The sequence below is a fragment of the Cavenderia fasciculata genome, assembly GCF_000203815.1.
Source record: "Cavenderia fasciculata unplaced genomic scaffold Scf_EU5ZYIE01BBABR-5, whole genome shotgun sequence".
Classification (NCBI taxonomy): Eukaryota; Evosea; class Eumycetozoa; order Acytosteliales; family Cavenderiaceae; genus Cavenderia; species Cavenderia fasciculata.
In genome coordinates, this window is record NW_004457690.1 from 57,911 (window position 1) to 71,523 (window position 13,613).

The 13,613-nt window shown below is 34.4% G+C and overlaps 6 protein-coding genes across 6 annotated transcripts; 3 read left to right on the top strand and 3 right to left on the bottom strand.

Moving 5' to 3' along the window:
- Nucleotides 1-449: 449 nt before the first annotated feature.
- erkB (extracellular response kinase) lies at nucleotides 450-2,069 on the top strand (the record flags this gene model as incomplete). Its single annotated transcript, XM_004354790.1, has 3 exons — nucleotides 450-521; nucleotides 637-856; nucleotides 1,204-2,069. The coding sequence occupies 3 exons, from the start codon at nucleotides 450-452 to the stop codon at nucleotides 2,067-2,069; spliced, it is 1,158 nt and encodes a 385-aa protein (XP_004354842.1).
- A 524-nt stretch (nucleotides 2,070-2,593) lies between these two features.
- Nucleotides 2,594-4,341, bottom strand: masB (malate synthase; the record flags this gene model as incomplete). Its single annotated transcript, XM_004354791.1, has 2 exons — nucleotides 2,594-2,836; nucleotides 2,911-4,341. The coding sequence occupies 2 exons, from the start codon at nucleotides 4,339-4,341 to the stop codon at nucleotides 2,594-2,596; spliced, it is 1,674 nt and encodes a 557-aa protein (XP_004354843.1).
- A 1,319-nt stretch (nucleotides 4,342-5,660) lies between these two features.
- cutA (fatty acid elongase 3-ketoacyl-CoA synthase) lies at nucleotides 5,661-7,324 on the top strand (the record flags this gene model as incomplete). The annotated part of the gene is made up of 2 exons (XM_004354792.1): nucleotides 5,661-6,602; nucleotides 6,695-7,324. The coding sequence occupies 2 exons, from the start codon at nucleotides 5,661-5,663 to the stop codon at nucleotides 7,322-7,324; spliced, it is 1,572 nt and encodes a 523-aa protein (XP_004354844.1).
- Nucleotides 7,325-7,473: 149 nt separating this feature from the next.
- On the bottom strand, nucleotides 7,474-11,079 carry DFA_08983 (uncharacterized protein; the record flags this gene model as incomplete). Its single annotated transcript, XM_004354793.1, has 5 exons — nucleotides 7,474-8,251; nucleotides 8,342-8,672; nucleotides 8,861-9,146; nucleotides 9,241-9,267; nucleotides 9,514-11,079. 5 exons carry the CDS (start codon nucleotides 11,077-11,079, stop codon nucleotides 7,474-7,476), a joined length of 2,988 nt encoding a protein of 995 aa, XP_004354845.1.
- A 121-nt stretch (nucleotides 11,080-11,200) lies between these two features.
- Nucleotides 11,201-11,842, bottom strand: DFA_08984 (uncharacterized protein; the record flags this gene model as incomplete). The annotated part of the gene is made up of 3 exons (XM_004354794.1): nucleotides 11,201-11,290; nucleotides 11,598-11,662; nucleotides 11,746-11,842. 3 exons carry the CDS (start codon nucleotides 11,840-11,842, stop codon nucleotides 11,201-11,203), a joined length of 252 nt encoding a protein of 83 aa, XP_004354846.1.
- Nucleotides 11,843-12,593: 751 nt separating this feature from the next.
- On the top strand, nucleotides 12,594-13,328 carry vps60 (SNF7 family protein; the record flags this gene model as incomplete). The annotated part of the gene is made up of 2 exons (XM_004354795.1): nucleotides 12,594-12,659; nucleotides 12,759-13,328. 2 exons carry the CDS (start codon nucleotides 12,594-12,596, stop codon nucleotides 13,326-13,328), a joined length of 636 nt encoding a protein of 211 aa, XP_004354847.1.
- Nucleotides 13,329-13,613: the final 285 nt, after the last annotated feature.

Genomic DNA, 13,613 nt, shown 5'->3' on the forward strand with positions numbered 1-13,613 from the left:
TTTAGAATGGATGGATTGAATACTCATCTCTCTCTATACTATTAATAATAATAATGATTGGATGGATCAGCCAAGAGTATGATGCTGAATCTCAGACGACAATGGGTAATCTCCATCTCATGGTGTTAGAATGAGAAAAAAACTGTCATCAAAAAAACCACCAGCAGCCTATAAATAGGGGATGTTTCGAGCTGTTTAATAAAAAAACCATTTTATCACCTAAAATCCAAAAAAAACTTTAGCTCAGAGAGAGGAGAGTGTGGAAAAAAAGATAATAACTGTTGTCATCATCAAAATCATAATAAATAATAATAATAATAATAATAGCGTAGTAGTAGTAATTAGTAGTTACCTCATAATAGTGAACTGTATTATTTGTATCATCATTGACCAAAGACAACAACAAACATATTATATATATATATATTAAACTACTATAATAAATAGAAATGGCATCAAGTGAAGACATTGATAAACATGTACTCAGAAAATACGAAGTATTACAGAAATTAGGTAAAGGTGTATGTATATATTGCTTTAGGGTCGATTGATTGCAGGCAGGGTTATGATATCTAACTTATCATCTATCATCTATCTACTATCATCATTATTATTATTATTATTATTATCATCTAGGCATATGGTATTGTATGGAAAGCAATTGATAAAAAGACAAAAGATGTTGTAGCATTAAAGAAGATTTTCGATGCTTTCCAAAATGCAACAGATGCTCAAAGAACATTTAGAGAAATCATGTTCCTTCAAGAATTATATGGACATGAGAATTTAATCAAACTATTAAACGTTGTTAAAGCTGATAATGATAGAGACATTTATTTGGTATTTGAATATATGGGTGTGTATCAATCAAACAATCAATCAATCAACAAAGACAGTAGGATAGACAGGGATACTACTGCTACTACTACTACTACTACGTACGACTGTAGTGTTAGCATTGGTTCTCTTTCTTTCTTTCTTTCTCTCTCTCTCTCTCTTTTCGTGCAAGGTTAAAAAAAGAAAAGAAAAGACGAGCAGATACAAAAGAAGAGGGATCTGAACGAATCGACAAATTTATATAACCACTTGCCAAAGAGAGAGAGGCCGAATCATTGAAATCAGATCTCACTCTTGCGTGATTTCAAACAAAACAATTAACTCTATTTTTTTTTTTTTTTTTTTTTTTTTCATTACCATTTTTAGAAACTGATTTACATGCAGTGATTAGAGCCAATATTCTAGAGGATATACATAAACAATATACAATCTATCAAATACTGCGAGCTCTAAAGTATATGCACAGTGGAAATGTGTTGCATCGTGACATTAAGCCATCGAACCTCTTGCTCAACAGCGAGTGTTTGGTTAAAGTGGCCGACTTTGGTTTGGCACGTAGCATTGCGTCGTTGGAGAATGTGACCGAGGCAAACCCGGTCTTGACAGAGTACGTTGCCACTAGATGGTACCGTGCACCCGAGATTTTACTCGGCTCTACCAAATACACCAAGGGTGTCGACATGTGGTCGATCGGATGTATCCTTGGCGAGTTGCTTGGTGGCAAGGCCATGTTCCCAGGCAACAGCACCATGAACCAGTTGGATCTTATTATCGAGGTCACTGGCCGTCCCACACCAGAGGATATTGAAGCCATCAAATCACCATTTGCGGCCACCATGCTCGAGTCGTTACCACCAACCAACCCAAGATCTCTGTCTGAGATGTACCCACACGCTTCACCAGAAGCTTTGGACCTACTCCGCAGACTACTCCAATTCAACCCAGACAAGCGTATCACCGCCGAGGAAGCTCTCCTCCACCCATACGTCTCACAGTTCCACAACCCCACCGACGAACCATCGACCGATCGTATCATCAAGCTCCCCATCGACGACAGTCAAAAATACCCAATTTCAGAGTACCGTAACAAACTCTACAATGATATTATAAAAAAGAAAAAGGAAACCAGAAGACGCCAAGCTTCCTCTTCCCGAGCATCTGGAGATGGAGATAGTCAAATGTCAAATTCTTCTTCTTCAGCTCCAGCTTTTCCTGCAGTTCAACCAGTTTAAACAAACAACAAACTAATATCTAAAAAACAAAACAAAAAAAAACAATATTAAAAAAGGCAAACCATCCATCCATATAGAATAACCAAAAAGTCAACAACAAGACTCTTGGAACAAAAAAGTAAATAATAATTATAATAATAATAATATATAGGAGAAACAACATAAATGTAGGCAATAATAATAATCAGTAATAATAATACTTTCACCAACTTCCAATCAAACCAAACCTTTTTTTTTTCCTCTGAATACCCAAACCTCAAAAAAAAAAAAACCTTTAGATTGAAATGAAATCAATCAACCCCATCCATCCGTCATAATATAATAATCTTATTTAATTTGTATATATAGTAATAATAAATATTCATAAAAGAATAGTAGTAATAATACCCCCCAATATAATTCATTGTAAATCCTAAAAAAAAAAATTAACCTTATCAAATGATTTGAAAATAAATAAAACAAAACAATTTTCTTTTTTGATATAACCAATAATATAATGATTGTTTAGACCATACTATGACTATTTAAAGTTTGGCAACTGGTTTATAAATGGTTGTAATAAATGGATAAAGAATGGATGGCATAAAATCTATACATGGTCGACTTGTCAATAGGATGGTGATGGCTTGATCCAAATACTCTTTTTCTCTAATGTTCATATACATTTTTTGTGTAATCTGATCCATAAATGATCTAACCAATGAAAATGTAATAACATAACCTTCTGTTGTTTTTGAATGATATTTTATCCATTTCCATAATAATACCTAAATAAAAAAAAGTAAATAAATGATGATTTGTCAATGTGATTTGTTTTCTTTTTCTTTTTTTTTTCTCATACTCTATTAATTTCAGCAGTAGCTAAATCTTCAACTATATTATTAAGAGGTAATGCACCTTGACCACGAATCCAAGATAAAATATAATTACAAAGAATATAGGTTGAAGCGTAAACCTCTTTGGTTGAGATGGTTCCTTTTGGTACTTGGGTAACCATTTGGTAGAGTTGTGCATGGTCAATGTTGACACGTTTATCCATTTGATTGACACTTGTGGTGGTTGGGAAATACTTGGTAAATGCTTCTTTGCAAAGAGAGACTGCTTGATAATAGGCAACTAATGCTCCGTCAAATCCCATGGCAGCTTCTGTTTCTTTACCTTTGGTAACCAGTGCCAGTTCTTCGGCCGATAGATGGGTGGTCGATGATGGGTATTGTGGTGCCATCCCTCCAGTTGCAAGACATCCACGACGGTGACAAACATCGACGAGCAGACGATAGTAGGATGCTAGGAATGGCTGGTCGAGACCCATACACGACCGGTCTGGGAAGATGTGTTGAGTAGACTGTCCAAACTTTTTAATAAATGAAAAGATGTAATCCCAACGACCGGTATTGAGTGCAACGATATAGTCACGCAAGTAATAGATGATTTCCTCCATTTCAAAGGTTGCCAAGATATTTTCAATCAAAACGATGACTTTGCTAGTTCCATGAGTCAAGTTGAGAAGTTGCTCACCATAGACGATTACTCCATTCCACCATATTGCTTCGCGATGGTTTTCCAACTTTGGTAGGTAAAAGAATGGACCGCGGCCCTGACTGGCAAGTGCACGACCATTGTGAAACATAAACATGGCATAGTCAAACAATGCACCGGCTACAGGTTGTCCGTCGACCAGTACATGACATTCATCGAGGTTGAGTGAACGTGGACGCATAATGAGGAGAGCGTCAGTCTCTTGAAAACACTCTTTGGCCAATTCGTTAATATTAGAGTGTGCACGTAACCCATTGTCCCAGGTGGGAGCATACCCATCGTCAAAGTCTACTTGTACTCCATTGGCACCACTCTTTATACACTCTAATAGATTGTACTTTGATGTTACATCCAAACAAACAATATCACACCTTCTATCCATCAATACACCAGGTATCTTTTCAACTCTCCAATTCTTATCATTTCGAATAAATTCAGTTTCCTTTAATAATGTTGGTAACTTTAATGATGGTGATGATGTAGATGTCGATGATGTAGATGGATTAGAGTTTGCTACAAATGAAGTATCTAGGATTGATTGAATATTGATTCTATTGTTGAGTAGTTGTAATCTATCATTATTAAACTTTCGATGAAGAAGAGATAGGAAACGCAATGAATCAACTGTAAGCACTGTTAGTCCAACGGTTGCACATGTCATTGATGATGCTGCTACTACACAAACTCCATCATTCTTTAATGATTCATTTAATGTATCAAACATCCTCTTCATTCTTTTCTTCTTCTTCTTTTTTATATCTTTTAGTCAAAAGAAGATTAGTGATTATTATTATAAGGTATGATTAATCAATGGGGTGGATTTTAGTCTGGTGCATTGAATCATACCAAATTAAAATTAAATTTTAAATTGATTTTTTGAAACAAATATCAATTAAAGAAAGGAACTTCACCGGTTTATATGCATTCGGCAAAATAAGAAAGAATAACCTTTGGTAAAAGATTTATTAAATGAAACTTTGATCTTTATTTCATTTCTTGTGTGTCTTTTGAATCATCTAAAGATGATTGAATAAGAATAGAATAACTAGTTATGATACTACATACTTGAGTTTCTTCAGCCAGACTTTTACAATGATAACATGAGATGATGATACTCTATTATGATTAGGGACATTTGGTTGTTTCGTGTTTGGGCAACCGGGAACAACCGACTTTGGCATTTTGCAGGTGCACGATCCTATTACCACCCCTAAATAAAGTTCCTATTTTTTTGTTATTTCCATCTATTTTAAGTATATAGGAAAATGTGAAAGATGTTGCATAGCACTGCTTCAAAACGGAGTAAGATGCACTCTCAAGACCTGGATTATATTTATCATTTGGTTCCATTCAAGTTTGACTGTTTTGCTATGGCTAGTAGTTCTTTTGTATTCGTTAGTTAGTATTCTTTTCTATGTCATCTAATAGTTGTGGTGAAGATTTTTCTTATCAATCAATATATATATATTAATAATGAAGAATAGTAAAGAATGAAATATGTGTGTGATGCGATATCGAACTGGTTGAACACTAAAAAAAGAAAGAAATGATGAGAGGGAAGATTTTTTTTTTTTTTTTTAATACCACAAGGATAGACATCGTTTGATGGATATTATCTCTTGGGAAAACAGGGATATTTATTTGTCTTTGTTTTAAAATTTCATCCACCCCTCAATTCACACTACTATTTGTAAGTGATTCCTTTCTTTTTTTTTCATTTCTTTCTCCAACTTTAAGGTTTTCTTTCTTTCTTTATTTATTAGATCCATATTTATAGTTTAATTTATAACTAAACCAGTTTTAATTAACGCAACGTTTTTTAAAAAATTAAAAAAAATTAAAAAAATCTAGAAAAAAAGAAGCAGCAACTTCCGCTTCTCCACCTCAGCAACCAAAGTTATCGTCCAATTAATTTGTTCGTTGTGTTTTCGAAAAAGATAGATAGTTTAGAGTTATTGTAATTGCGTTCGTTTGTACTATAGTTAGTAGACAGAACAGAAATCATATATAGATTGATAGTAGTACAACAACAATAACACATCAACTTACAAAATGACAGAAGAAAAGAAAGATAATGGAGCAGCCAAACCAACAACTGCCAAGACTGCATCAGGTGCAGCTTCAGCAGCAACAACACCACAAGAAGAAGAGGATATGAAGAGTTACTACTACCCAGAAAGAGAGGCCAACTTGGGAGAGGTAAAGAGAGGATACGGTGTGTGGCGTAGCAACACGATACTCAGCATGATTATGATTCTCGTGCCTGTTATCGCTGTCAACCTCTACTATGTCTATGGCAAGTCGGATCTCTTTGTTGACGTCTTTTACAAGTTTAGCGAGATGGTTTTACAAGAGTTTGAGTCACAACCCAAGACCATCTACTTGATCATCTCGGTAGCATTCCTCACACTGATGTTGTTGGTACTCGTCATCTCGGTCGTCATGTCAAAGCGTCGTCGTCCAGTATACCTAGTAGACTTTGCCGTCTTCCAACCACCCGAACAATACAAGATCACCCACGAGTTCTTTTGCAAGCATACTGAACAGGTTGGATGGTTCGAACAAGAGTCAATCGACTTTCAAAAGAAGTTGTTGTATCGTACCGGTTTGGGCAATGACACCTACTTCCCAGGCGGTATCACCAAGGAGCAACCAGACACTAGTATGGCATCGGCTCGTGAAGAAGCCATGCTCGTCTTGTCGGGTTGTCTCGACGACCTCTTTGCCAAGACCAAGATAAAGCCACAAGACATTGATATCCTCATTGTCAACTGCTCTCTCTTTAACCCAACCCCATCTCTTGCCGCCATGATGATGAACAAATACAAGATGCGTCACGACTGTCTCTCTTACAATTTGGCTGGTATGGGTTGTTCTGCCGGTGTCATCTCGATCGATCTTGCCAAACAACTCCTTCAAGTTCACAAAAACGCTGTTGCCGTTGTCCTATCTACTGAAAATATTACTCAAAATTGGTATCGTGGAAATGATAGAGTAAGCAAAACAAAAAAGAAAAAGAAATAGAAAGAAAAAGATTTTACAATGAATGATACTAATAATTTTTATTTATTTTTAATTATTTCTAGTCAATGTTGGTAACAAATACATTATTTAGAATGGGAGGAGCAGCAATTATGCTTTCAAACAAACCAAAGTATTATTGGACTGGAAAGTACAAGTTGATTGCATCGGTTCGTGTTACCAAGGCTTGCGTAGATGATTCTTATCAAGCAGTCTTCCAAATGGAAGATGATAAGGGTAACCGTGGTGTACGTCTTGCAACTGGTCGTAATTTGTTGGTAGCTGTCGGAGACGCTCTCAAGACCAATCTTACTATTCTCGGTCCAATGGTGTTGCCATGGAGTGAACAAATCAAATTCTTTTTAAATTTGTGTCAACGTAAGCTTTCGTCTAAAAAGATTCAACCATACGTTCCAAACTTTAAAAAGGCGTTCCAACACTTTTGTATTCACGCTGGTGGTCGTGCCGTCATTGACGGTCTTGAGCAAAACCTCAACCTCACTCCACGCGATGTCGAACCATCACGTGCCACCCTCTACCGTTACGGTAACACCTCGTCTTCATCTATCTGGTACGAACTCAACTATATCGAAAAGCAACACCATGTCAAGCGTGGTGAACGTGCTTTCCAACTTGCTTTTGGTAGTGGTTTCAAGTGTAACAGTGCCGTTTGGGAAGCTTTACACGATATCTAAGAAAAAGAAGAAATTTCACAACAACAACAACAATTAATAATAAATCATTTTTTAAAAAGATATTATTTTGTTTGGTATTCATTTTTATTTGATTTGATTTTTAATATTTAATAAGCTATTACATTGAAAGGGATATATAAACTATCTATTTATGGATTGAATGCAGGTTGAAGCAAAGCAATACATATAGCAGGTTTACCACAACCACGACAAACCAATTTTGGAGTAGCGAGTGATTGTTTTCTTCCACAATTTCGACACATTGCAGTTGAGGAGAGACCATCAACCCAATACAAATAACCTTGACATGATGAACAACTGACATGATCTACCAAGGAATGTCCACCCTCACATTTTCGGTCACCATGAGTTTGTACTGGAGCCTTCCACTGTGCTCGTTTTTCTTGGTCCTCCCATTTCTTTTTAATCAAGGGAACCTCTGCATCGTAGTGTTTGTAGAATGGAGTGTAATCTGGCGACAATTGAACGGCCTTTTGGAATTTGACAAGGTCAGCATTTTGACGATCGATAAAATATTCTTTTCCTGGTACATGGGTGTCACCAAATTCCAAACCGCCAATGTAGACTGTAAGTTTTGACTTTGCTCTATCGTTGACTGATTGAACACACTCTTGAAATGCTTTTTTGCTTTTATCCAATTGTCCGGCGATTGCAAGTTTGGCGACTAGGTCAGTATGCTTGGAGTCGAATTGATCTCTGTAGATTGAGATTAATTCCTCTTGGGGAATGGTTACGACTGTTGGAAATTTAGAATCTAGAACCCACAATTCACTCTTTTCCTTGACATAGAATGTAGATTTTGTTAAATCTACTTGGACAATGTTGCTAGTGTTATTATAAAAATCAGCAAAATTCATGGTTAAATAGGTTACAGATTTTGATTTGGCAATATTGGTATGCAATGATCTAAAGGCAGAAATGTTGACCAATACCATTCTCTCATAGTCTGCAATAAACATTGCTTAGCTTGTAGTATCCAGTTTGGTAAAATCTAACCTGTTGTAGGCCTCGAGAAGTTTTTGAATTGATTCTGCTTTTGATGCCAATGCCTCGGTTTCTATTCTTGGAGTGATCTTATCGATAATACCAGTTTTGACAATGTTAACAAAATCTGGATGGAATGAAAGTGGTCTCTCTTTGGTTTTCATTTTATGAAGTTCTTTTAGTGAGTATCTGGGCAAGGCAAAAGGTGTGATCACCATACCGGGGAGTATGTTGGAGACCTCTCTTACGATTTGTTCGCCAAGTGCAACTTGTACGTCATCGTCTTCTATGGGCTCTGGCACAGTGACAAAGACTTGTTTGGTGATTGGACGGAGACCCAATACTTGTACCAGGTCATAACCCTGCTTGAACTTTGTGATAGCATCAAACGCAACAGTTCCTCTAGAGTCAAAAACGAATACAACTCTTCGCATACAATAGCTAGAAGCATGGCCATCTTTAAACTTCTCTCCATCAAGCAGTCAAAACCTTCCATATCCATGACGTCCTTGTCGATTGATACTTTTATACCACTTCTTGCCTTGTCTGACATGGTGTACATTCCAAGAGTTACTGTCTTTATTCCATCCCTTGCTACAAAGTATGACTTCTCTACACCATAAAGACAATTAACCATGGCATTGAAAAGGGTGCTCTTGCCACTCCCTGGATATCCAGCAAAACCAATGCTAGAAGTTGTTTGACTAACGGCTCTTGGATCAGTTGTCAAAGTTTTTCCATCACTCTCAACCTTTATGTATTGAGTGATGAATTCATTGTCAATTTTAGTTGTCGATAAATATCTTTTAATTGGGGTCTAAAAAAGAATTAAAAGTATTAATATTTATATTAATCTATCATTTTTAATTATAACCATGGATTGATTGGTTTTTAAAGGACGCAATACATACCAATAAAATTACTCTTTCAACATTAAACTAATAATAATATTATTAAGTATATTAATAATATTATTATATTTATTTATATGTTTTACCTTTTCATTCAATCCTAAAAATTTAATACGAAAATATAGAGTCAGATTAATGTATTTGTAGATCTGATTCTATATAAATAGACTTTTTCTCTCTCTTTTTTATTTATTTCTCTTTTTAATTTAATTTACCAATGATAATTAATTCATTACCATGATTTAAAAGATGACGTATTATATAATTTTTAACTTTACTATTATGTTTGGACATGATTTGATGTGTTTTATCAATTGCCTTTTTATAAGTCGTTGGGTCTGCGTGTGATCCAACAAATTTGAGTGTCCATAAAAAGGTGTCTGTGACATGTCCACCTGCAATCCAATTGTCTAGTACTTCTAAACTCTTTTCAGGTGGTATAGACATATCGTTGAACAACCATGAAACAGGTGACTTTGGTAACCAAACAGCTCCATTACCAATACTGTGTGTGAGTACTGGTGGTTTGTATTTCTTTGTTAGATTCGTGTCCAACGGTGATCGATCAACACTCTCTAATGAAATATTATCTGGTTTGTTTAGCGACAGCAATAGTGCGGTCCAACCTCCAGGACTACTACCCAACTCTGCACATTTATCACCTGGACCTGGAATACGTCCAGTTAGAATAAGAGCCTCCAGTAATTTAATATAGGCTCTTGATGGTGGAATTTTTGATTCTGGTAATGGTGCTACACCCAATTCAAATGGTAGTGGAAGTGTCCATCCTAGATCACTATCTTGTCCAACCTTTGATATACAAACTTGTAATGTTTGTTTTGAGGTCATCAGTATTTGACAAATGTATAAATTATCTTGTCTTTCACCAATGTTATTGTTGTTGAATTTTGTTAAATCTTTGTATAATGGTGAATCGGTTGTTACCATTGAATGATATAATTGTTTTCTTGTTTCTTTTAATTTCTCCATAATCTTGTCTCTAACTAATTCACATCTTGATGATAATGTATCCACTGCAACAATTGATGAAAATATAAATTTAAATGGTGTTGTATTGTTGTTATTATTGTCATTGTTATTGTTGATATGATGTTGTTGTAATAAAAATAATAATGGATATAAAACATTGAATGCATTGGTTGCTATTTCCTTGACCGATTCTCCTTTACATTCAATTGTATTTGGTAATATTTGTTGTGACCAAGTTAAAAATGGTGATCTTGTTGAGGATGAAGATAAAGATGAAGATGAAAAAGGTAATGAAGTGGTAGTTGTAGATGATGATATTTGTTGTAAAATACGATCAATCAATTGTTTTGTTGTTTCTTCTTCTTCTTGTTCTTCTTGTTCTCCACTTTTTAGTTGTTGATTATCCGATACTATAGTGTCTATATCATTCTTTTCTAGAAACATTCTAATCTTATTTTCACCAATTAAACGATCATTGATGATATTGAAATGGTCGGTCTTGTTTTTAGCAACACCTATACTTTGATTCAACTGTTGTAGTTGGTTTTGTTGATAGGTATCATAGTTGATATAGTAATTTGTAACTGGTAGTGTATGAGGATCAAAGTTATATTTCTGTAATACATGTCTAATCGTTGTAATGTATCCTCCTCCTCCTTTTTTCTTGTTTGTTGTTGTATCGACCACCAATAAAGTACCATCATCATTTGATTCTTCTCGTTTACTCGTCGTTGAAGAGTATAAACGTGAAGTTAAACCATTTCTGTTGTATACGAGACCACCACAATTTGTATTTCCAATCTTTGTATAAACGTTCTTCAAACGGTACAGATAATTATTTGCATTCATCGTAGTTTAAACAAATAAAAAAAGATAGAAAATCGAGTAAAACATCACTTTTATCTTTCGTAAGTACCTACCTACAATTATTGTTTTTCATCATATTTATTTATAATAGTGAGATGTTGATTTAATGAGTATGATTAACATTTGGTAAAGTACGATTCTTGGATTGATAGAGTTGAACGTTGAGACTATCTTTGACGACCAATTGACCATTCTTTTTTAAGATGGTGGTGCATGGAGCCTTACCCTTGACGTTTTCTCCCAACTTTGTGTTGGTACTCCACAATGGCTTGCGGTGTATGTCATAGAGAACACAATTTCCATCAGATTGTTGAATCACTCTATATGGTAGTGGGTGACCTATTTTGTGACGAGTATTTGATTCCCAAACAGCATTTTCTGCCGTAAACACTGATCCATGGTATTATAAAGTTCTTTAAAAAAGAAAATAAATTAGTACGTAGATTATTTTAATCAATATACTTGATAAGTAAATATATATATATATATGTCCAACTTACTCCATCTTCTTGGAGGATAGCTGTGAAATGACCACCAACAGAGACTAATCTGTTGTGGAGTGGATCTAAAAGAAGTAGAAGAAAAAAGATAAGAAATTAAAAAATTTAGTAAAGTAGAAAAGATCTAGATCTAGAGAGATATACCAACCATTTGAGACAAGTAATTCTCCAACATGAAGTTTGTGTTTAAGTTTGAGTGGTACAAGAGGTGCAGGAGCATCAATAGGATTAGTTGGTTCAGACATTTGTATATTTAATATGTTAGAGTTGATTATTGATGGATCGAATGATGAATACAGAAGGTCTTCCGAGTGTGAAGATATTTCAACTCGAGTCATTCAAAAATTAAATCTATCCACAAGTGGATCACTGGCCTAGAAGAGTCGACTCTTCCCGACAAGGTAACTTTTGAAATTGATTTCTTTGAACTTTTTTGTCACAATTAATATTTTTTGTTATTATTAACATTATTATTATTATTATTATTATTGTTCTATTGTTAATAATTTGGGTCAATGTTTCTTAAAAAAAAGGAACTTGAGGAAAACATCACACTATAAACAAACTATAGTTTTCCATCTTGGAAGTAACCAATTGTTTTTCCATCATACTGGTCTTTGATGAACCGATTCTTCCTCCCAACAAAGTAACTTTGCTATTCATTATTATTTGGTCAAATAGTAAAAAATAAATAAATCTATCAATATTTTTAAAGTATTTTGGTTTAAAGGTGATATAGATATAAATAAATCAGAGATGTGTAAAATCAATACTAGAAAAAAAGTATTGTTAACTGCTTGAAAAATTAAATTAAATTAAATTTTCAATTTCCTTGCCTTCAAAGACAAGGAAAAAATCTCTCTTTGATTCCCAAAATTCAACCAAACCAACACAAATTTACTTACGTTTTCTTTCACAGTATTTTATCGTGTAATAGTTTGTAAAGTTAGTTATATTATAATATTATATATTATAGAAAGAGATAGATAGATAGAAATGAAGAGATTTTTTGGTGCTTCAAAGACTCCTCAAGGTCCAACCTTGGATGAAGCAACAAAGAGAGTAAGTAGTTAGTTAATTAAACTTGTTCATGACTTGCTGTGCTTGTGAGTTTACTTTACTTACTTACTTTCTTCTTCTTTCTTGTTCTTTCTTTTTTAGTTGGATGGTAGTATGGGATCAATTGATGATAAGATAAGAAAGATGGATCAAGAAATAGCAGTATATAGAGAACAGATGAAAAAGTGTCGTCAAGGAACACCAGCATACAACGGTATAAAGAATAAGGCCGTTAGAGTGCTGCAACAAAAGAAAATGTACGAAAGACAACGTGAACAACTCATGACACAACAATTTAATATGGAGCAAACCAAGTTTGTCACTCAAAACATGCAAGATACCATTACGACGGTCGCTGCCATGAAGCAAGGTGCAAAGGCGATGAAACAACAATTCAAACATTTAGATATCGACGATATCGACAATCTACAAGACGATATGCAAGACATGGTCGATTTCAGCAATGAAGTACAAGAATCATTGTCACGTGCATACCAAACACCAGATACTCTAGATGAATCGGCTCTCGAAGAAGAGCTCATGTCTATGGACGATGAATTGGATATGGAATCTACACCATCTTATCTTTTGGCACCCTCTGCTCCAACTTCTGAACCATCACTTGATGAATATGGTCTTCCAGAACCTTCAGCTCAACATGCTGTTCATTAATATTTTAAAAATAGATAAATAATAATAGAACAATAATTTATATAATTTTTTAAAATAATAATAATAATAAGGGAATAAGTAATAATAATCTATCCCTTTAAACTTTGATGGATCATGATACTGTTGTAAATAAAATAATAAAAGGAAGAAATAATAATAATAAATAATCCTTTTCAAAAATTTGTAATTTAGATTTATAGTTTTTAAAAGAAAAAAATAATAAGATTTATTATTAAAGAGAGGGATGTGGTGGGGATGTTATAAGTTAGTTTGTTAGTTTATTAT